Source organism: Octopus sinensis, linkage group LG4 (assembly GCF_006345805.1).
Source record: "Octopus sinensis linkage group LG4, ASM634580v1, whole genome shotgun sequence".
Classification (NCBI taxonomy): Eukaryota; Metazoa; Mollusca; class Cephalopoda; order Octopoda; family Octopodidae; genus Octopus; species Octopus sinensis.
The window spans coordinates 118267984-118293159 of NC_043000.1; the positions used below are offsets into that span (position 1 = coordinate 118267984).

General features: G+C 39.2%; 1 protein-coding gene across 3 annotated transcripts in view; it reads left to right on the top strand.

Moving 5' to 3' along the window:
* Window positions 1–25176, top strand: part of LOC115210946 (solute carrier organic anion transporter family member 4A1) — a 99257-nt gene that overhangs the window by 36062 nt on the left and 38019 nt on the right. For all 3 annotated transcript variants that reach the window (XM_029779738.2, XM_029779739.2, XM_029779737.2), the window contains exons 2-4: window positions 6707–6900; window positions 18109–18384; window positions 23937–24113. In XM_029779738.2, the coding sequence (XP_029635598.1) occupies window positions 6711–6900; window positions 18109–18384; window positions 23937–24113 (643 nt within the window). In that variant the 5' untranslated portion in view covers window positions 6707–6710. The remainder of the gene's footprint in view (window positions 1–6706; window positions 6901–18108; window positions 18385–23936; window positions 24114–25176) is intronic.

The following is a 25176-nucleotide window of genomic DNA, read 5'->3' on the forward strand; positions in this document are numbered from 1 at the left end:
ACGGATAGATTTACATATATTTTGCGGATGGGAGTTAAAAATATAAATGATGGTTGGATGAAATTTGGGTCCGGGTTAGTGAATTAACCCGCCGGTTGGTTACCCCTTTTGGAAGCATCGAAGTGAACGATGCTCCTGAGAAGAGAAGCGGGTGACACGTTTAAAGATCTTGGCAAAGTGTACTAAACTAGAAAGTTAATCAGAGCAATGACTATGGAAATGCTTATAGAAAAGACACAATGAAGATATATTTCAACGTTCAGTCAAGTTTCCAACTTAATAGAAAGAAAAGGATTCACCATGTTAACAACTTTATTTTCAGTTCGATGAATTAAGCTCCATCGCTATTATCCGGGGCAACGCCTTTTCCATTTTGCCTGCTAGTGTCATGAAAACGGTTTCGATATCGTCTTGAATACAAAATATTTTAGAAGCGTCTCAACAAGCCAAAGCTGAGTACTGGACTAATCGTACCAATAATGTAGAGAGATAAGCTAGTAGTTTAGAACTTCAGTGTGTTTGGTGAAATCCGGAGGTGTTCCAGTATGTTCAGCTTTCAAGTGGATGTTAATTTTATGAAATAAGCAGTTACCTTAAGCATGGCTATCTCTACGCGGGACGTTAGAAGAATGGGAAATAAAAGATTATAACAGTTCAGATCACCGGTAAAGAGAACAGAGTTGTTGGTTTATGTAGGATAAAACTTAAAGGGTAGTATAGATAGTGATTAAAGGTAAAACATGTCACATTCTAAATCTTTTATATGAATTTTTTAATAGATCCAAAATAAATTTCAGTTGAATCATCGACACTACTGAAAGGGTAATCACGGCGATTGAAATTTTATAATTCGTTCTTCGTATTTTTAAGACATTGGGTGTTGTTATTACAGTTTCGACTAGTTGCCAAGCGTAGATTTGCTTAATGGTCAATTTTTCCACATAATTTATATTGCTTGTCCTAATGCAAACAAGTTTTCTTTCCGTGATGAATGTAACATTCGAAGCAACATTTTTGATTTTGTTTCAGTTATTACATAATTTTTATTTGAATTAAGACCACAAATAGCTTTAAATTTATGTGTATATATATATATATATATATATACATACGAGGGGTATATGAAAAGTCTTAAGCCTCAAAATAGCAAAACATAGTACAAGACTTCAGATAAAGGTTCAAGGCTCAAAATTTTTCCTTACACCTCTCGTGTGTAAGTATATTTTTTAGGTCACTTTAAATAAAACCCTTGATTCAATAACACTGTATAAACTCTATACTTGAAAATGACAAATTTTAAATACTATTGGATTTTACTCATAAGGTATTGGAATCTTACATGTATACCATTGTGCCTTAAAAATCTATCTACAAATGCAATGTCTTTACATATCTCACATCTATTTTCTTTTATTTCCTCCACCTCACTCTCTATTTTATATCTTATCTAAATTAACTATTTCTTAACCATCTTCTCACACCGTCTCCGATGAAGGGATATAATAAATATCCTGGAAACAGCTGCTCTAAAATCTACACAGCATTGGGTTCCTTTTTTTATCTCATTACGAAAAAAATTATATATATATATATGGATGAAATAGTATAAATATGGTTAATGTCGTTTATCGTTGATACAGTTCCGCTGAGTAATTGTAGTTTGTTTAGCACAAACAGATAAATTTGTCGACTTAATACGCAATGGATTTTCGTCATGGAGACAAGCACTGCGATTTTCTTTATGCGGCATAAACGTAACACTTTGGTCATAGATCAGAAGTTCGACATTGTTCGAAGTCCCGTGCCAACGATCTCATTAGTAAATATTGATTTTCAAATTTTGTCGCAACGTCAGCAAGTTCGGGAGAGGGAGCAAGTCGATTGCAGCGACCTCAGTGCTCAGCATCTTTTATCTACCCAGATAGGACGAAAGGGAAAGTTGATTGTGGGGGTAATTTGAACTCAAAACGTTGAGACGGACGAAATACTGTTAATCATTTTGCCATGTGTACTAAAGATTCTGGTAACTCGCTGCCTTATATTAGCGAAATATTAGAAGCGGCCTGAACGTGGCATTTTTTATTTTTTTTATTTAGAAGTTGGTCAATTTTTCTTAAATATTCTTTATACAAAACCGTCTTGTTCGTTCGAACTGAAAAAGATGTTCGTTTTCTGACCAATTCACGATCGCAAATACAACTTTTGTTTATCGTCGATTACGAGGTTGGAAAGTCTTCCGCCGTCCACCTCATTTTCTCCCAATTTTTTTTTTATTTTTGTAATGTTTTTGCCAAAAATCCCCGTTTTCGGATACGGAGGTTCCGGAAAGTTGCCAAAAATCGGCATTGTGAAATTTTTTCCCCCTTTCCATCCAACTTCTTCAATTTTGACTTTTTTCCCCAACACTAACCCTAAAACCCTAACCGTAAGTATAGAAATGTTTTGAAATTTTTGTCCGAATCATGATGTCCGTATTTTCCGCAGATTTTGAAAAAAAAATTGTGAAAAAAGTTTAAAATGAAGGAAATGGGTGTGGGGCCGTAGTAATTTAAAAATGTCGATTTTTGCCAATGTTTTTGCAGATTCGTATTCCCCGTAGCCGAAAAGGAGAGTTCGTGTCGAAAAATAATTTTTTAAAGGGTATTTTTTGGGTGGGTGGGTGGGGGCGAAAGTCTTACCACGAGGTTATATGCTTTGAAGTGCACATTGCTATTCAAGATAAATTTCACTGTCATCAGGATTATATGTTTTCTCTTTTTCTTGTTTCGATTACCAGACTGCAGTCATTCTGGGACACCGCCTTGGACAATTTTTAGTTGAACAAATAGACGACAGGACGTTTTTTTAAAGACGTAAACACGCCAACACTGGTTGTCAGGTGGTGGTAGGGACACACATATAGACGATGGAATTCTTTCAGTTTCCGTCTATCAAACCCACTTACAAAGTTTTGGTCGGCCTGAGGCTATAGTAGAAGACCTATACCCAAGGTGCCATGCAGTGAGACTGAACCTAGAATTATGTGGTTGGGAAGCAGGCTCCTTATCGCGCCTAGTTAAATTACTGAAAATCTATTATTGGTAGATATATTTGATTTCGACTGAAGGCCAACAGTAGCTTTTTCAAATATAAAGCAATTTCCCACTCTTTGTCGTTGTTTTTGCATGTATTCTATTAAATTGTGAATTTGTTGTTCTTCCAGTTGGTTGAATCTTAATATTTCTTCTTTTGTCATTTCAATGAAACTGGACTAATCTACGTTTTGCATAAATTTTCGTAATGCTATTGTTTGAATATTTGACGAATTAATTTGTGAGGATGGCATGAGAAAAAGCCAAGAGAAAAGCAAGACAAAAAAATAATGACCTGTTGTTCTTTTAGACGGTACCTTCTTACAGGTCTCTGAAAAAGTAGATAGGACTCCACCGCACACACATATATCTATATATAGAGAGAGAGAGGAGAGAGATATTTCTTTATTAAAAGGTTTTCATAGAGGGGACATTACAAGGACAGACAAGGGACATTTGAGGTACAAACTCGCTTCTTATATACAGTGTGAAAAACCGGATAGGTTTACATATATTGTGAATGAGGGTTAAAATTATAAATGTAAATGATGATCGGATGAGTTTTGGGTCCGGGTCAGTGAGTTAACCCGCCGGTTGGTTATCCCCTTTTGAGAATCTTTTTCCTTCCTTTTATGCTCCGACCGACCGTGCAAGCCCAGCCTCGTGCATTCTCGTCTTTCTTACCGCTGTCGTCCATCTTTTTCCAAACGCTCTTTGCGGCAGGCTCCTCCTCTGCAGACGGATCTTGCTGGACAGATAGGCAGCGAAGTAATTCACCAGCCCACGTCCGCAGATGAATTGACCTGTCGCAATCCCTTTTGCTCGCGTCTTCCACGAGGGGAGAGAGATAAGCAAACAGGAATATATGTACAGGTATGGTGATGCCAGCAGGAAAAAATAGAACTTAAAATCTATTTTTATTAATATTCAACAAAAGCAAAGAATGACGTAACGTCCGTAACTTTTGTGATAAGTGCTAATGCACGAAACTCTCGGACCTAGAGTCACTTTGTTGCTTCTGCCTAATATCTATGTATGTATATATAATATTAATTTCGCTTTAGCAAAGCATTAGGTATCGTTTTTCTAAGTAAATGCACGCGTTATACACACAGAAATAATTTCAAACTTCACCCCCGAAGTAAAAAAAACAAACTGTAAAGCTTTCATACTATATGGATCTAATAACGATTTGATAGATGCGGTGTTTTCATGGGATGAGATAAAGGAAGTAGGAACTATTGGGTACAATAATATCAGGGAGTGGCACAGGTGTGTGTTCCCAACAAAGGAACAAGAGGAGATAATATATACGTCTGAAAACGGTTACATTTTGAGTTAGATTATGACTGGGATTTGCTACCAAATTACACGACATATGACAGTCTATTGGAAGAAACTGGTTTTGATATGCTAGAGGGATCAGGTTTTAAAAGGTAGAAAATGGGGCTGCTCGTAAGTGGGGCGAGTGGTTCCACTTCCATTTTTCATTGTCATTTATATTATCATACTTTAATTTCTTTTTTTTTATTGTTATAAGTCCCCACATGTCTTGTATTGTCCCGTCTGTGTGCGCCCCTTGTGGGCAATAAAGAAACAGACACACACACGTGTGACAAGTTGCACGTAAAATAAATACTAGAAATGAGAGAGAAATAGGACAAAATTTTGAAGTACAGCCCCAACAGGTTAATTAAAAGAATGTTATTGGAAAAATCGTGTTGGATTTTACTATGTACGGACATATCAAGTTCGTTAACCACTGCAAACGTAATTAGGACGTCTTTCACATTCAGATTTGCCTTTCGTTTTAAATCATTTAAATGAAATGAATTCATGCATTTGTTTATATTAGAATGTTTACATCTTTTTATTATTATTATTTTTACCTTTTACTTGTTTCAGTCATTGGACAGCGGGTAATCGGCTTGAGATTATTTGTCGTAGAAATTCACCCTAGTATTTCCCCCTTCCTTTTTACGTCTGCTATTCATTCCATCGTGGAGGCGCGTGGCTTAGTGGTTAGGGTGTCAGCACCATGATCGTAAGATAATGGTTTCGATTCCTGGACCGGCGACGCGTTGTGTTCTTGAGCAAAACACTTCATTTCACGTTGCTCCAATCCACTCAGCTGGCAAAAATGAGTAACGCTGCGATGGACTGGCGTTCCGTCCAGCTGGGGAACACATACGCCATAGAAACCGGGCCCATTAACCTGGCTAGGCTTTAAAAGGGCCCATTTATTATTTTTTTTATCTACTTTATACCTGAAATATATATTGTTCAGAGCTAGATTGTAGTTTTGTTGGATGAGGATGGACTGGCGTCCCGTTCAGCTGGGGATACGCCATTGAAACCGGGCCTGTGAGCCGGTTACGCATTAAAAGGGCGCATTTATTTTTATTATATTCATTCCACCAGTTGCCGACGTAGAACTACTGTTACGGAAAAGAACACAAACCAACACCGATTGCCAAACAGTGCTGAAAAAACACAACAAGTATACAACATAATGTGCACGACAGATTTTTACATAGTTTATATCTATCATATTCACTCACAATGCATTTGTTGGCCCAGGGCTGTATTAGAAGACACTTGCCCAAAAATCCGCGCACTGGTACTGAACTTCAAAACATGTGGCTACAAAACGAGCTTCTTAACCGTTCAGCGACATGTGGGGCTGGAGAGAAGGTGTCTGTCACAGAGTGTGTTTCAAAAACGATGGACACGTATTGCACGCATGTTGGGAGTAAAAGACCCTGCGAGAGCATGTCATAATGGAAAAGCAAGGTGTCGGTTAAAAGGGCAGGGCTCGTGGGGTCGGAGCAAACCTGTCTACTTTTAACCTCATGCTGTCCTCATTGTTTGTTAATGTCTTTTGTGCCCCATTCGATGTTATCATGTTTTTAAATTTTTAACCAACTCATTCGTTATATATGACCCCCAGATCATATTGTACTGTCCCCTCTATGTACCTCTGTATGGATAATAAAAAAAAATGTAACCGTACAGCGACATATTATTTTTACATAATCATCGATCGAGATATTCTCAGCCACAACTGGTCCAAATATTTGCTAAATATTTTACTTTGATCCCTGGGATCTTTACAGTTTGAACGGCAGTTTTTTCTAGCGGTGTCATATAAAATTGTCACCCATAATTATGACCCAAGTATCGATCTATTGCATTTCAATCTGTTTTAGGGGTTAGGGTTAGGGGTGTGGGGAAGGGTGTCTTTTTTTTCTTCACAAATGTAAATAAACCCAATCTGTTTCTTAAACGAGGGACATATTCATACGGCACAGAATGTTTTTTTTACCTCAATACACGTCACTGATTGGTTGAAATTGCAGAAATTGAAGAAAATATCTTACAAACTATAGAATTTTTTCAATAAAGCCAAGAGAAAAAGATGTTCTATAAACACATTCTACCAGTATACGAAGTTTAAAATTTTTTAGTTACCTACAAATTATGTTAAAAACTGTCGTTCAAACCGAAAAGATCCTTAGACTGTAATGAAATACGCTAATACATTTGTTATTCTGAATTGGTATAACAAACAAATATTTATCGTATAAAAGGCATTATCTCCTCAATAAAATATAATTATTTTTTTCCTTTAACAGACTCATGGACAACGAGACGAAGACAAATGAACCGGTTAAACAAAGCATTCAAGAAAATGGAACCCAAGTTACTCAAGATGAAGAAACAGAAGATCTTCGTTACGGTTTCGGTCCCTTTCGACCGCCTTGGTTGCAAATATTCAATCAACCTCGGGTTCTTCTTGTTATTCTATCTTATACTGCTTTCGTTCAAGGTATGTTACATCGTCTTTCAGTTAAGTTTTTGAAATACCTGTGATAAAAACGAATATATAAAAACAAAACATATAAATAATTCTTCCTGTTAAATATTTCATCCTTTTAACAGTTAGCCGTTTGCCTACCATGGAAGTCCCTGGTAACTCCCAGCGGTGATGTCTTGACAACCGATGCTGGTGTGTTTACGTCCCCATAACTTAACGGTTCGGCAAAAGAGACCGATAAAATAAGTACTAGGCTTACAAAGAATAAGTCCTGAAGTCCATTTGCTCGACTGAAGGCGGTGCTCCAGCATGACCACAGTCAAATGACTGAAACAAGTAAAATAGTAACCATGCGAGGAACCGCATTGTTACCAGCAATGTATTAGAAACGTCTGATACTCTGGCCAATACAGTGAGATATATAGATGCGGGCGTGGCTGTGTCGTAAGAAGTTTCTTCCCAACCTCATGGTTCCAGGTTCAGTCCCACTGTGTGGCACTTTGGGCAAGTATCTTTCACTACAGTCCCGAGTTTACCAAGCATTGTGAGTAGATTTGATTGAGGGAGATTAAGTTACACACACACTCGTTTATATTTATATGCGTGTACTTGTGCCTGTTTCCTATCAGCGCATGACAACCGTTGTTAGTTTGTTTACGTCCCTGTAACTTAAGGGTTCGACAATAGTAAACCAACAGTATAAGTACCAGGCTTCGGAAAAAGTACTGGTGTCGATTTGTTCGACTAAGCCCTTCAATGCAGTGCTCCAGCATGGCCGCAGTCTAATAGCTGAAACAAGTAAAAGATGTATGAGAGAGAGAGAGAGAGAGAGTATCATGGGCAAGTTCTGAGACAAGACTTTTGAAACAGATTGTATTTTAAGAGCAACAGCATTTATTACTTCTAGTATTTCTTTCAAAGTTATTTTCGTCATTGGTTGTCCCATTTTATAAAACCAGTTGGATGTTTTTGTTAAATTTTCGACTATTTTTTACTTTTTGATATTCAAGTCTTTTGTCAGATTTAGTCTTTTTGTTAAAAACGTTTTAAAGTTTCCTATGCTTTAATGTGAATTTGCACTTTATTCACAACACCACAACAATAGGCTACGTGAACTGTCATATTAAGAATTATAGCTCTTAATTCAGGAAAGAAACATTTGTATATCGAGAAAACGGAGCACATATCCTCTGAGTTCCAGTTTCAAAAAAATTTGGATGAGAAGGAGAATCTCGCTTTAAATCGCCTAAAGATTTATGTGATTAACATGATCTGTGTAAATACATTAATAAGCCTAATAGCTTTTGCTATAAGGACGTTACGTGAATTTTTTTCTTGTCGCAGGTGAAGTTCGGTTTGAGCATCTATAGACCGAACAAAAAATTTGACGGGAAGGTGCTACGGAAGTTCATAGGTCGACAAGAAAATTAGCTCTGTGTGAGATTAGTGATGTGTTGAGATTCATTAAACGTGTCAGAAGGTGGGAATGTTGATATATCGAGTGGGAATGGCTGGAAGTGGAAGGAAGTAAACTAGTTTAGAACGACAGTAGCCATTGTATTATTAGCTTTACAAGATTTAAAGAGAGTGTGAAGGTTATTGGTGAATGAAACATTGCTAATAAATCAACGAAGTTATTTTGAATACGACCCAGGAGGTGGTATGTTTGTATGTGCGGAGAAGAATAGTAAACCAATCTTTATTCTATAACTTGAGTCATTGAAACTGCGGCCATGCTGGAGCACCGCTTTGAAAGATTTTATCGCCTCCGCTATTCATTTTTTTTAAGGGTTGGTACTGATTCTGTCGGTCTCTTTTGTGGCAATACAAAGTTAGGGGAACGTAAGCAAACCAATACCGTTTTTCAAGCAGTTGTGGGACACACAACGTGCAGTTGCGTGGCTAGACTGTGCCGCTCGGGGAAGCCCCTAAGTTTGCTGCTACAGGCCCTCAAATCATATACAGGCTTATACTGCAGACCCAACATTAACTCCCATAAAAGCGTTGCCTGGATAGAACCGCCCCCGTTGTACCCCTCCAGCTACGCTTCAGGCTATCTACGGAGTGTGTGGATGAGACAAAATACTCAACAGAAAATGTTGAATTTATTTGCTTTTGTTTTTGTTTTGGTCAATTATTAGTTTTTGCTTAGATTAGTCTGCAGTTATGCTGTAGCAGCGCGCTGAAGGAATTTTAATTAATTATATCAACCCTAATATTTATCGTATCGTTATCTTTGTAGTCGCATCCGTTAATTTACGGGCGTAGATACAATTTTCCGCCCGTCCACCTCATTTTCTCCCAAATTTGTTTATTCTTGTAATGTTTTGCCAAAAATCGCCGTTTTCGGGTATGGAGTTTCCGGAAAATTGCCAAAAATCGGCATTGTGAAATATCCACCCCCTTTCCACCCAACTTCTTCAATTTTGACTTTTTTCCCCAACACTAACCCTAACGGTAAATACAGAAATGTTCTGCAATTTTTGTCCGACTTTTGTGTGTGTGAGTGTCGTTGTGATTGCTCACGACGCCTCACAACCAGTGTTGGTTTGTTTATGTCCCTGTAACTTAACGGTTCGGCAGAAGACACCGGGAAATAAGTACCATACTTTATAGAAAATAAGTACTGTCGTCGATTTGTTCGGCTAGATTCTTCAAGCATGGCCGCAGTCCAATCTTACAGAAACAAGTATAAGATGAACACTAGCGTATATTGCCGACAGCAGACTCAAATGTGGTACCGCTTTAAAAGTGCCGCCCGAGGAGCTCCGCCTCCAACGCACCCCACTAGCTGAGCTAGTGAAGATGAACAGTAAACGTCAGTTAAGATAGGACGGTGAGATATGAGAGTAGATTTGGTTGTTATATATTTCTTTATTGCCCACAAGAGGGGACAAACAAGGACAGAAAAAGGGAATAAGTTGATTACATCGACCCCAGTGCGAAACTAGTACTTTATTTATCGGCCCCAAAAGGATGAATGGCAAAGTCGACCTAGGCGGAATTTGAACACAGAACGTAACGGCAGACGAAATGCCTATTTCTTTTCTACCCACAAGGGGCTAAACACAGAGAGGACAAACAAGGACAGACAAAGGGATTAAGTCGATTACATCGACCCTAGTGCGTAACTGGTACTTATTTAATCGAGCCCGAAAGGATGAAAGACAAAGTTGACCTAGGCGGAATTTAAACTCAGAACGTAACGGCAGACGAAATACCTATTTATTACTACCCACAAGGGGCTAAACACAGAGAGGACAAACAAGGACAGACAAACGGATTAAGTTGATTATATCGACCCCAGTGCGTAACTGGTACTTATTTAATCGACCCCGAAAGGATGAAAAGCAAAGTCAACCTCGGCGGAATTTGAACTCAGAACGTAACGGCAGACGAAATATGGCTAAGCATTTCGCCCTGCGTGCTAACGTTTCTGCCAGCTCGCCGCCTTAGATTTGGCTGTTATATCCCTTTAATTGTTCGCTCTGTACATTAACAAACAAACAAAACCGTATTTCCACAAGTACGTTATTTCATTTCTTTTATATTCTAATGTCGCTTAAAATGTCCCACCCAATGTACAACGGTATTTGTATTTTTGTAAATATGACCTAAATTAGTCAGATCTGTCGCTCATACATCGTCTAGCTTCCCTCCATTCCCTGTTTGCTTGTCCTTTTTTTCTGTCTGTCGTTCTCTGTCACACCCACACTCAAATTGTTCAGCGTCACGTCGTTTTCTTTACATTTGGAAGAAGTAGCTTCTATAACAACACAGATGCAATTTACGATGACAGCTGATACAATAGACATTGCACCGGGAACCACATCCAATTTCTTTATTCACCTATAAAAAGGTTTACATAGAGGCGACGTTACAAGGACAGACAAGGGACATGTAGGGGACAGACACACATTCTTATATACAAGATGAAAAGACAGATGGATTTACATATATTATACGGATGGGAGTTAAAAATATAAGTGATGATTGGCTGGAAATTGGGTGGGTTCCGGGTTAGTGAATTAACCCACCAGTTGATTACCCCTTTTGGTAATCTTTTCCTTTCTTTTATGCCCCGACCGACCGTGCAAGCACGGCCTCGTGCATTCTCATCGTTCCTACCACTGTTATCCATCTTTTTCCAAACGCTCTTTGCGGCAGGCTCCTCCTCTCCAGATGGATCTTGCTGGAAAGATGGGCGGCGAAGTAATTCACCAGCCCACGTCCGGAGATGAATTGGCCTGTCGCAATCCCTTTCGCTCGCGTCTTCCATACCTCATCTTTCAGTATGGTTACTACGCAGACAAAAACTACCTTCTTTTCTTTGGTGAAAGAGGAAGGTGGTACAATCTTTATCATGGACTCGGACGAGAGCCGTACTCTTTCTGCATCCGACATCAGCTGTTCGGCAAAGGCCATCAACTCCCTCAACTCCTCACAGTGTACGAAGGCGTGCGTAACCGTTTCACTGGCACGCCCGCACCTTGGACACGTGGGGGAGGTGTCAATACCATGCCTTGACAACCTTTCTCGAACCGGTAAAGCTGATCGGTAGCACAACCAGGTCAAAGATTTCTGGTAGTTATCCAGAAATCCTGACCCGAAGTCCTCCCGAACAGGTCAGCTAGCTGCCTCTTATCGTCGGATTTAAGCTCTACCAACCCGCAATAAAAATCCACTGTGGTAACTCTGCTGTCAGCATTGCTCCCTCGAGAGAAGAAGGAAAGTGCTTGTCTGCACTCCTCCCGCCATTCCCCCAACTTGGGTCTCCGCGTGATCCATGTACCTAAGTCCACAAGGGACTTTAACTTTGGGAAGAACTGCTCGGTATGCGTTGACCACACCTGCTCAGAGATGTCTCAGCCTTAGCGCGTGCTTGAGCATCATTAGCCAGGGCATCCCCAGCCCACCCTTTAGATGGAGGCCTCACAAGTGGAGTTTTACCTCTCCACAAAAAGTGGAAAAGGATCCGCTCCAACTTGGTTAGCCACAAACTGGGGCAAGGCACGACGGTTAGGCGGCAGGTTATCACAGATGCTATGAACACTTGTGCAACCTCCGCCCTTCCCAACAAGGATAACTTCCTCCCAGACCACTTCTGGGCTATGTCACCTTGCTCGTCACCTCACTCCAGTTCTTCTCCACCTGGAGGTCCGGTCCAAACCAGACCCCGAGCATTTTAACCGGGCCCTCCGTCCAGCGCCCGACGACGTTGTTGGGAGGCATCGACTTGCCCCGCCAGGTGCCGAGTTGCAAGCCGACTGATTTTTTCCTGATTAATTTTAGCTCCTGCCACTGTTTCGTATCCTCTGAGGGCGTCTTCTACCCGAGGTAGCTGCCTTTCATCGGACACGATGATGGTGACGTCATCCGCATAAGCCGTCACATTTCCTTCATAACACAGATCACGCGGATCCGTCCCCATGTCCCTCAGCTTCCGCAGCAGTGGCTCGACCGGGAACCACATCCTTCATTATTCTTATTTTACCGTTTATATCAAGCCTCATAATACGAGGCAGCGAGCTGGCTGAATCGTTTGCGTATCAAACAAATTACATAGTAGTATTTCTTCCGGCGTGGAGGCACATGGCCTAGTGGTTTGAGCAGCGGACTCGCGGTCGATGGATCGCGGGTTCGAATCTCAGACCGGGCGATGTGTGTGTTTATGAGCGAAACACCTAAGCTTCACACGGCTCCGGCAGAAGGTAATGGCGAATTTCTGCTGACTCTTTCGCCACAACTTTCTCTCGCTCTTTCCTCTTGCATCTTGTAGCTCACCTGTGACAGACCGACGTCCCGTCCAGGTGGGGAACCTATACGCCAAGGAAACCGGGAAACCGGCCCTTATGAGCCAGGCATGGCATGAGAAGGAACAAACATTTCACCCGGCTCTTAACCTTCTGAGTTCGAATTCTGATTCTCATCCTTTCGAAATCAATAACACTATAACCAGCTGTTAAGCACTGGGGGTCGATGTAACCCAGGAATTCCCAACAATTTTTTTATGGACCCCTTTGATTACTATTTCATTCCACCTTACCCATAGCCATTCAATGTTTAAAAACTACTTTTATAGAAACTTCTTTCAAAATTCCTATTTGTTTTATCACACATTGTATAGGTTGAACTCTGTAAAATGTTAGAGAAAGAAACCTAACTGTCTTCTTGCAATACATACCAATATATACGTCTAAAGCCAAAGATTTTAGGGATCTTTAAAATACAATTGTAGATCCCTAATTTACTATTTTGTTGCATAGACCCTCAAAACTCTTATATGGACCCTCAGGGGCCATGTGGATCCCGGTTGAGAATCGATTATCACTTTCCCCACTAAGGCTGGATGAAGACCCATAGAGGCTCTAAGCATTTAAACGATTTTCGTGCTCCCATATAAATGTAATTCAAAACATTAGGAGCACTCCGTCGGTTACGACGACGAGGGTCCCAGCTGATACGATCAACGGAACAGCTTGCTCGTGAAATTAACGTGCAAGTAAGTGGCTGAGCAATCCACAGACACGTGTACCCCTAACTTAATTCTCGGGGAGATTCGGCCCTTTGAAATACAGGTACTACTCATTTTTGCCAGCTGAGTGGACTAGAGTAACGTGAAATAAAGTGTCTTTCCCAAGGACACAACACGTCGTCGGGAATTGAACTCACAACCTTACAATCGTGAGTCGAATACCCTAGCCACTAAGCTACGCGCCTTCATAATTCAATATATAAACAATAATAAACCATGAAATATATTTTTTATTTTTCATGATAAAAAAATATTTGTTTTTATATAAGTCCATTTAATTTATATTTGAAAAGTTTTCTACAATTATTAATAGCAAAATCTTCGATCAACTTCTGTCAATGACATCATGAACACTTCGAATATTATATTAGCAAGTTAAAGTGATTTATTTTGTGCCGTAAACTATTTACCATTTCTATGATACCCCCACTTCCCTTGATGCCCTAAGCACGTTCTTATTTTGCTTAATGGTTAGTCCAGAGCTGCCCTCCCACTAAAGTCGCTGACCTTGTACCAGAATTTGAGACCATCCAATTATATACATCTGTCGTGTATAACTTACTGTTTTCAGTTTTTCTGTTTGTTAAACAATATGATCTTTGTTGGTTGACACAGTAACAAAAAGTTTGTGCGAAGTTACAAAATATTTATTTACCTTCAACGCCAGGCAAACCAGTTCGTGCATTTCTGTGAGAGAAATCTGTGTCAGCAGTGACAATCATCTTGGTCCTTTGTCATCCTCCCATCTCAGCACAAAATTGAATATCTAATAACAATGGGAGTTTTTTTTTTTTTGCATAAATTTCTTAAGTGAGACGTCGGATTCTCATTCAGGTTGATCTGACACCTTTTGAACGGTTGCTAAGCACGCACAATATGTCGAAAAATAATACTACTCATATATCAAGGACACCTCACATGTTTATATTTCGAACTGCTAAACAAAGAAGGATAAGGTTCGCTGTCCTTCAGGTTTCCAACGTCTATTTGCTTCTTTCGTGTCTTTTCTCAGTTACCGCAATGATCCTTCTGAATATATATCAACTTTACATAAATCTTCTTTCAATCGTCTTTCATCTTCCTGTGCCTTTCCTTAATCAATGATTTCCAGATTTCATCTCTCGAGAAATGCCTCATGTTATTTTCTCCCAAACCCCACCACCTTACTACACTAATTTGCGAAAAATACAATCTGTAAATTGATATCATGCTTGTGACCCGTCTAGAAAGGTACGAAATAAGATTAATTGGCGGCGAGCTGGCAGAAATGTTAGCACGCCGGGCAAAATGCGTAGCCGTATTTCGTCTGCCGTTACGTTCTGAGTTCAAATTCCACCGAGGTCGACTTTGCCTTTCATCCTTTTGGAGTCGATAAATCAAGTACCAGTTACGCACTGGGATCGATATAATCGACTTAATTCGTTTGTCTGTCCTTGTTTGTCCCCTCTGTGTTTAGCCCCTTGTGGGTAATAAAGAAACAGAAACAGAAATAAGATTAATTCCTAAACTGTTTTCTGCAGTTTGGTAACATGCATAGCTGTGGGTAAGAAGCTTGCTTTACAACCACGTGATTTTGGGTTCGGTCCCACTTGGAAAGTTCCTTCTACTCTAACTCCGAACTGACCCAATACCTTGTGAGTGAATTTGGCAAACGGAAGCTGTAAAAACCCGTCGGATATGCATGTGTGACAACTGGTGTTCATTTATGTCCGCGTAACTGAGCGGTTTGGCAAAAGATATGGATATGTTCTAGGCTTAAAAATAAGTACTTGAGATTTGTTCAACTAAATTTTTCAAGGCGGTGTCACAGCTTGGCCGCAGTCCAATGACTGAGATAAGCAAAAGACGAAAAATAATTTTTAAAATATATACAAGCAAACCAAAGCCTTTTCATAATTTTGTGTCTGAAAATACCTTGCAAAGGTTGAGTTGTGACTACTCATTCTAGTAAATAGCAACAATTCTCGTTTGAATAATTTTATTGCTAAAGTCTGCTCTTTTGTCTTTTTTATTACTGGTATTAATGTACCCGATCATACCTTCAGTAACGTCAGTCAATATATTTGTTATAAATACTGATATATTCGCCTTACAGAACCATTGCGTTCCAAAATATCTTGATGTAACTTGTGATTCCGTAACACGAAGACTATTTTCCATTGAGAAGCGTTTCGCTGGCATTTTCTTTTTTTTTTCCGGAAAATAGTTACTTTAAGCGTGACCGAAAAAAGGTAGCGAAGTGGTGGGAGGCATTAATACTGACTGCTACATAATGAGAATTACTGGAAGAAGGGCATTATCTGTTTTTCCAAAAGATCATCAAAATCTGCCTCAAAGCTGAAGAATCTGTGAAAATCCTTTAACGCTCACAGTTCATTATCTCTTTGTTAGAACTGAACTCATTATGAAATCCTCTTTTATTATTATCTCACGATTAGGCTGTTGAGAATATTCTTTTCTACTCTAGGCACAAGGCCCGAAATTTCGGGTGAGAGAGCCAGTCGATTAGATCGAACCCCGTACGCAACTGGTACTTAATTTGTCGACCTCGGCGGAATTTGAATTCAGAACGTAGACAGATGAAATACCGCTAGGCATTTCGCAAATTTTTTATTTCCCACAAAGAGACAATAAAGAGGAGACAGCACAATCTGTTATGGGTTTTTGGCGCTTCAACAAGTTTGTCTGCCGTCGGCATACTTAACATTTCACAATTTTTTTCCTCTGCAGAGGAAGTATTCATTTTAAACAAAATTTGTAGAAAAACGCCTCAAAATGGATAATTCCCACCCCCCACAAAGGGGAATAAAATAATACCGTCTGCCACACGCAGGACGCTATTACTAACAACACAACAAGGAAAGAATTCATTAACAACAATTTCAACACTAACCTTCACCCCCCCCAAAAAAAAAAGAAAAAAACACCACAGAATTATTCACAAGTCACAATACCTATTTCTTTATTACCTACAAGGGGCTAAACACAGAGGGGACAAACAAGGACAGACATAGGTATTAAGTCGATTACATCGACCCCAGTGCGTAACTGGTACTTAATTTATCGACCCCGAAAGGATGACATGCAAAGTCGACCTCGGCGGAATTTGAACTCAGAACGTAACGGCAGACGAAATACCACAAGTCACAATACTGCTAAGCATTTCACCCAGCAAGCTAACGTTTCTGCTAGCTCGCAGCCTTAATGTTGAGAATATTTAGGCGGTTCTGAAGACGGTGAGCTGGCAGAAACGTTAGCACGCCGGGCAAAATGCTTAGCGGTATTTCGTCTGCCGTTACGTTCTGAGTTCAAATTCCGCCGAGGTCGACTTTGCCTTTCATACTTTTTGGGTCGATAAATTAAGTACCAGTTACGCACTGGGGTCGATGTAATCGACTTAATCCGTTAGTCTGTCCTTGTTTGTCCTCTCTGTGTGTAGCCCCTTTGTGTAAAGAAATAAGAAACGTTAGCACGCCGGGCGAAATGCTTAGCAGTATTTTGTCTGTCTTAACATTTTGAGTTCAAATTCCGCCGAGGTTCAACTTTTTCTTTCATCCTTTCGGGGACGATAAAGCAAATACCATTTGTGTACTGAGGTCGATCTAATCGACTGGCCCCCTCCCCCCAAAATTTAGAGCCTTGTGCCTTGAGTAGAAAAGATTATTGATAGTAGTAGCAAGAAAAGTTAATTTGTATAGGAGCGCGCCCAAACAAGGTAAACGAGATGGGGAAACATCACCACCAAAACCCGAACGAAGCATGGGCCAAATAGCTAGTATTATTATATTCCTGACAAATATATTGCCTCATAACCTCAAGTCTCCCTAAATGCAATTTTAGATTCGTTGTGTAAAATTATCAGAATATGAAAACCGCAAGTGCAGTAGTGTTACTCGTGCGTGTGGCGCCTTGGATAAACCCCTTATTTGGGGTAGAAGCAAGCTCTTACAGGCTTATACGGCAGATCCCACCCATAAAAGTGTCGCTCCGGTCAGGCCCCACGCCTCTTGCTACTGGTTTCATAGCCTCATACCTTCCCAAGTGTAATTTCAGATCACTACGTAAAACTGTTGGAGTATGAAGATCGTAGGTGAGAGATAAATAAAAACAAATAACAGCTAATACTATTTTACTCTTTTATTTGTTTCAGTCATTTGAATGCGGCCATGCTGGAGCACCGCCTTTAGTCGAGCAAATCGACCCTAGGACTTATTCTTTGTAAGCCTAGTACTTATTCTATCAGTCTCTTTTGCCGAACCACTAAGTTACGGGGATGTAAACACACCAGCATCGGTTGTCAAGCGATGTTGGGAGGACACAGACACATAAACACACACACACACACACACCACACACACACACACACACATATATATATATATATATATATACATATATATACGACGGGATTCTTTCAGTTTCCGTCTACCAAATCCACTCACAAGGCTTTGGTCAGCCCGAGGCTGTAGTAGAAGACAGTTGCCCAAGGTGCCACGCAGTGGGACTGAACCCGGAACGATGTGGCTGGTAAGCAAGCTACTTACAACACAGCCACTCCTGCGCACACGAGCTACTTATCACACAGCCACTCCTGCGCACACACCTAATGTGAAAAAAAATTTCAGCTCTCCTTATTTGTTTAAATATTGATTTAACATAATGGCCTTTATCTTATTTTTTTCCAGGGTTTATTGTAAACGGTGTGATCAATGCAAACATGAGTACAGTAGAAAAACGGTTTGAATTGCCCAGCAGTATGTCTGGATGGATCGCCAGCGTTTACGATATAACGGCAGCGCCTATTGCTTTGTTCGTCTGCTTCAAAGGCGCCGTAAACTACAAACTACGCTGGCTTGGTTATGGCTTCATCACCTTCAGTCTGGGCTCTTTTGTTATGGCATTGCCACATATTTTTGCGGACACTTATACATGGGACGAAAGAACTGCTGTTAATTGCTTAAGTAAGTATTTTTGTATAAGTTCTTCTTTCGAGATAACACAATATCTTAAAATAGCTACAAATGTGATACATTTTATTGTCGAATATAAATCGCACTAAATACGACTTACTAATGAAGAATTTTTAAAGTTTGGGGATGGAGGTGCTCGTGGGGTTGAGGGACTTAATTCTGTGTATGCTGTGACTTACTGTAAATAAGTAAATAATAGATAGCCTAATGAATAGATTTAGCCAAGAGCTTGTTGATAAGACGGCCCAATTTATGTTTTACTTGCCTTCAGTGAACAGGTTGCGGTCTCAAAGCGACGAAAATATTTTGACAAATTAAATTTAAACTAGCACTATGCCCCGGCAGTGCTAGTGCATGCATATACAGCTGCGTGCGTGCGCACACACACGCAAGTACTGTCCAAATCTCCGACCAATCACATACAGCTAGCTGACATTCAATTGGCGTATCAAGTTTCGGGCATTTTGATTGGGTTTGGGATAGAAAATTCACAAAAAAGTCACTTCTAATGATTTTTTAACGGCTTTGCGGGGTGACTGGGGAAATGTAAAGATGTGCACGACCACCCTTGGACGGTTTTGAATGACCATAGAAAGTGCGAGCCCTCTAACAGAAAAAATGTGGATTTGTATAAAGGACACGCACACACACACACATTTTGCCGTTTATATATATAGAGATGTTGAAGTGAATCTAACGGATTTTGTGTTTCTTAAATGGCTTATAAACACCTTCCACGCTGCAATTGTTTTCGTTCCAGCACACGATCTTAGATCAGGTCACTTACTATGCTCCTAGGGCTATAAACGTCAGTAGCACTATCATGTATAGGACGTCACACTTGGTTAGCAATTATATGTCACGGTTCCGTACTGATACTGTTTATATCTCGCTCAGAGATTTAATATAGTTTGTTTTTAAATATATAATTTGTCTAGTAACGTTTAATGAGAAATAGCGGAGATTTATGAGGCTCATGAATTCCTGTGATGTTAATGCTGACATTTTCGCAAACACAAACAGCGACAAATAATGTTGATATATAGGCGCAGACATGAGTATGTAGTTGACAGCTCCCTTTGTAATCACTTGGTTTCGGGTTCAATCTCTATGTGTAACCCCTTGGGAAAATCGTCTTTTAATATAGCCCCGGAGCGACAAATTCTTTGTGAAGCAATCTGGTTGACGGAAACGACTGGCTGCATTTAGTTTTCGTCTACTAAATCCACTGACAGGGCTTTATTCGGCCCAAGGCTATAGTAGAAAACACCTGCCCAAGGTGTCACGCAGTGGAACTGAACCCAGAAGCCATGTGGTTGGAAAGTAAGCTTCTTATCACACAGTCACACCTATGTTAGTTCCAATCGGTTGTAAATGAGCATCGACCTCGTACAAGTGATGTTCTTTACTATTCTAACGTGAAAAGCATGTCTCACTATGGAGGGAAACCTTAGTTCGGTGACATGAAGGGCATCTATCTGTAGAAAATCTGCCTCAACAATTCTGTCTGACACATACAAACATAGAAAAGACAATGCTAAATGATGGTGGGCACAGTTCATTTTTCTGAAAAAGGTTTAAGCAAAGAGGAAAATTTTGAATGATTTTAAAATTTTAAAAGAAATTTCTTTTTTTGTTTTGTTTTGAATCATTTTTAATTGTTATTCATTTTTGATAATGTTAATTTCAAATTGGTATAAAATTCATTTTTACTTGCCTAGCCTGCTGTTATACTTTGAATGTGACTGTGTGTTGACACAAAAGCAGTAACATTGCAGGCAAGGCCTGATTAAGTCCCATAGAGGGCCTAAGCACTTAAAAGGTTTGGGTACCCTCAAGTATATGTAAATGGTTCAAAATGTAAACAAAAATAATTCAGAATGTAAACGATAATAAACCATAAAATAAATTTCTACTTTTCAAAATGAAACAAAACTAACAGCATGATGGAGAACAATGTTTATTTGTGTATACTTCCATTTTATTTATATTTGAAAAGTAGTTTTCTCCTTCGTTTTTTATTAATTTTATTATTTTTTATTATTTTTAAAGTGTTTGATGATATCCCTTAAATCCTTAAAATCCTTTAAAATGTTTTAGCCCGAAGGCCGCGGCCAAAATTAATTTTACGTAAAATTTCTGCTTCTATACTTGGTAGAGATAAGGCATTACGAATATTATTTTAACAAGTTTAAAGTGATTTCTTTTGTGCCGTAAACCATTTTCATTTCTGTTGTGCCTCCGTCACTTGATGCACTAAGTACGTGCTTATTTTCTTAATGGGTTAATCCAGCGCTGACTGCAGGAGAGTTTTGTTTTTAATAATGCACAAAGCTGTTAGTTTTTTAAAGAATGCACAAAGCAGTTTTATTGATTATACAGTTTAGTATCAATAAATCGAAGGTGTCATGCTGGCAGAATCGTTACCATGCTGACCAAAATGCTTAGCAGTATTTCTTCCAAGGCGGCTAACTGGCAGAAACGTTAGCACGCCAGGCGAAATCCTTAGCTGTATTTCGTCTGCCATTATGTTCTGAGTTCAAATTTCGCCGAGGTCGACTTTGCCTTTCATCCTTTCGGGGTCCATTAAATATTCGATTGTAAGTTATTTTATTGAACGATATTTCAACAATATGTCTGTCTTTGTCAAGTTCAAAATAAGAAGTGATAAAAATTCAGAAATTTAAACGTAAAGTGTGAACGAGAGCAAGTAGCGTCCGCACGTTGATGGAACGACATCATAAGTTTTTAAGTCTTTAACAGGCGAAAAGAAAAAAAAACAGAAAAAAGGAAAGAAAAAGAGAGAAAGAAGAATATTTAATCAAACAGCTTTGTATAAATTTGATGATATTCTCCTGTCGTCTTATTCATTCCTACAGGGCGTGATGCTAATAACCTGCAAACATATTTCTCCTCATACATTCTGAGAAGTGAAAGCGAAGTAGATTCAGAATATTTTCTGAGAATATGCACCTTCAAGTCTTCTTCAAAAATACACAGAAAGTTCGAAAGATTTCCTCCAATGCGCCCAATTGGCAGCGGATATGAATGTTGCACGTCCAAAATTTTGGAATGGCTGGATGACTTTCCCGCCGCAAAACGATCAAGTTCCTATATTCGGAATATGTTTGATTTTGTATCTAAAATCAATAACTTTTTCAAGCACCGAGGCCATATTGAGAACTATCTTTTGGTAACCATGGATGTTTCTTCCTTATATCCCAATATTGACCACAATGAGGGGGTTGAAGCATGCATGGATGCCTTCGAAAAGCGGTCAAACAAAATTATTCCATCAAATTTTCTCTGTAGATTTTTGAGGTTTGTGTTAGAAAGTAACACAGTGAAGTTTAGACAAAGATTTTACCACCAGGCGAAGGGTTGCACCATGGGTAACCCCATGGCAGTTAATTTCGCTAATGTCTTCATGACGAAATTCGAGACACAGTTACCGAAGACATTCAAATCCTTTCATGGTCATGAACCAATACTCTGGTTACGGTTCATTGACGATGTATTTTTTGTCTGGGAAGGATCACAGGATATTTTAATGGACTTCTTGCATTTCTGTGACTGTTATGCTAGAAACTATGGCTTTAAGTCCAACATAAAATTTACGTCTTGTTTTTCAAAAACTAGCGTTGAATTTTTGGACACAAAAGTCACGTTTTCTGGAGGCAGAATAACGAGAGAATTATTTTGCAAGCCCACGTTATCCCACATTTATCATCCTCATCATCTTATTCGGTCAAATCCGAAATCCCAATTTTTGAGGATAAAACGCATTTGTACTGACAGGGGATTACTGGAAACATGCAAATGCTTTTGTATGTCAATATGTCAAACGCGGTTACAGTGAATCACGATTAAAGGAAATAGCAAATGAAATAGCTAAGATTGGCAAAGATGGTCAAACCTATACGCATAATTTTAGCAAACACAATACAATAGAAGACAGAATTCCTTTAGTGATTAACTGACACCGACATTTCGCTGGCATTTCAAAAGTGTTGCATAAGAGTTACCAGCATGTGGCGAAAAAATATCCTCGCTTCAAACAGATATTTCCTCAGCCGCCTATTGTAGCCTTTAGACGGAATAAGAATATAAGAGAATTATTGACCTCTATATCTGACTCCATGAAAACGAACATTGGAGTATCTACACGCTGTACCTTAAAGAACAGCTGCAAGAGAGGTAATCCCTGTTCATTGTGCAACAACATGAGTGAAGTGAATTCCGTCAGAAATCATAACAGAAATGTTATGATTTATACAGAAGGTGGAACATGTAAAGATTCCCATTTGGTGTACGCTGCAGAATGCACAAAAACTCAACTTAATTTATGTTCGTTGCACAACGGAACAATTAAACAAAAGGTTTAATGGGCTCAGATTCGACGTCAGGCACAATAACAGTAGTTTGACAGAACTTGCTGAACATTTCGTTTCAAGCAGCTGCAATTTTGAAGAAGACTTGAAGGTGCATATTCTCAGAAAATATTCTGAATCTACTTCGCTTTCACTTCTCAGAATGTATGAGGAGAAATATGTTTGCAAGTTATTAACATCACGCCCTGGAGGAATAAATAAGATGACAGGAGAATATCATCAAATTTATACAAAGCTGTTTGATTAAATATTCTTCTTTCTCTCTTTTTCTTTCCTTTTTTCTGTTTTTTTTTCTTTTCGCCTGTTAAAAGACTTAAAAACTTATGATGTCGTACCATCAACGTGCGGACGCTACTTGCTCTCGTTCACACTTTACGTTTAAATTTCTGAATTTTTATCACTTCTTATTTTGAACTTGACAAAGACAGACATATTGTTGAAATATCGTTCAATAATATAACTTACAATCGAATCTCGCTCTTCTTCTTGACTGTTTACCTTTGTAAAGAGTTACATCAATCCTTTTTTTAAATATATTATTATTATTATTATTATTATCATTATTATTATTATTATTCATCGAAAAATACCTTAGGAATGAGAACCCATGTTCGAAATTTCCCCAAGACACCTGATGAAGGCTGGAGGGTATATCAGCCGAAATGTTGTGTTAACAACAAACAAGATGAGGACAAATATCCGCAAAATGTAAATAATGTACATAATTCCTCATTTCTCAAATATAAAACTGTATTACTAGACATCTGTCACTGAGGAGCCAAAAAAAAGGGGGTGTAATCACATGATCTGGAAGTTACAGCAGCTGTAGCAGACGGTTCTTGTCTGTCAATGATATAAATCTGAGTGTTTTTATGCACCATTAATCCATATGAGAGATCCTCTTAAGGTAAATAACGTAATATTCTGTATTGTAACACAATATCCACATTAAGTTGCTGATAGAGGTTGCCATTTGGTACTAACACTGCTTCTGCCACGATTAATCCTTTTTTAATTAATAGTGTCAATTTATACAGCTTAAAACCATTCAAGGCAGTGTCCCAGCAAGGCCATAGTCTAATAAATGAAACAACCAATAAAAAATTATCAAATTTTTAGGGATGTTTATATACTTTTATTTTTTTCCAACAGAAACCTCAAATGGAGCCGCTTCTTGCAGGGACGAACACAACAAGAGTTTACAGGAATATCTTGGAGTGTTTCTCTTAGGGCAAATATTTCACAGTGTAGGTGGGAGTATTCTTTATTCACTTGGAATTACTGTGGTGGATGACATTGTAAAACCTATTAAAACACCATTTTATATAGGTGAGTAAACCACCTGGATTTATTTCCAACTTATTTACTATCAATAACAATTTAATTTTTGTATTTGGTTCGCAAAGATCTTGATGTCAGTGGGATGTATCATGGGTTGTTCGTTATGCTAATAATGAATACACACTGGTTATATTTCACTTCTTTATTTATTTGTCATTTTATCATCGTCGTCGTTTAACGTCTGCCTTCCATGCTGGCATGGGTTGGATGGTTTGACAGGAGCTGGCCAGGCAGGAACCTATGCCAGAGTCTCGTGTCTGTTTTGGCAGGGTTTTTACAGCTGGATGCCTTTCTAACACCAACCACTCCACCGGAAGGACTGGGTGCTTTTTACATGGCACTTGCAAAGGCAAGGCCAGTTTTGGTGTTGTTTTTACAGCTGGATGCCCTTCCAAATGCCAACCACTTTATAGTATGAATTGGATGCTTTTTAAGTTGCGTCTGCACTGGTAGGGTCACCAAATAATTTTGCAAGACAAGGAATCTTTGTGAGGTGGGAAGGGGGGTGTCATCGGAGGAGGTGATCTTGTGTAAGGTGATGAATGGTTGGAGTGAGAGAGAGAAAAAGGTGTCTTGCTGTAGATGAGGTACATGGTTACCTAGCCGAAAGAATGAAGGAAGGAAGGGGAAAGAAGGGAAGGAAGGAAAGAAAGAAGAGGAAAGAAAGAAGAGAAGGAAGAAAGGAAACAGCATACAATGCATACAATGCAGACCTGAGCTCACTGGGTCCTGTCAAACTGTCCAACCCATGAAACATGGTTGTTAAGTGATTTTATATGTATAGGAACAGGTGTGGTTGTGGTAAGTAGCTTGCTTACCAACCACATGGTTCTGGACTCAGTCCTACTGCGTGGTTCCTTGGGCAAGAGTCTTCTGCTATAGCCTTGGGCTGACCAAAGCCTTGTTGGTGGATTAGATAGACGGAAACTGAAAGTAGCCCATCGTATATGTGTGTGTTTGTCTCCACCATCATTGCTTGACAATCGATGTTGGTGTGTTTATCTCCCCCATAACTTAGTGTAGTGGTTAAGAGTGTGGGCTACTAACTCCA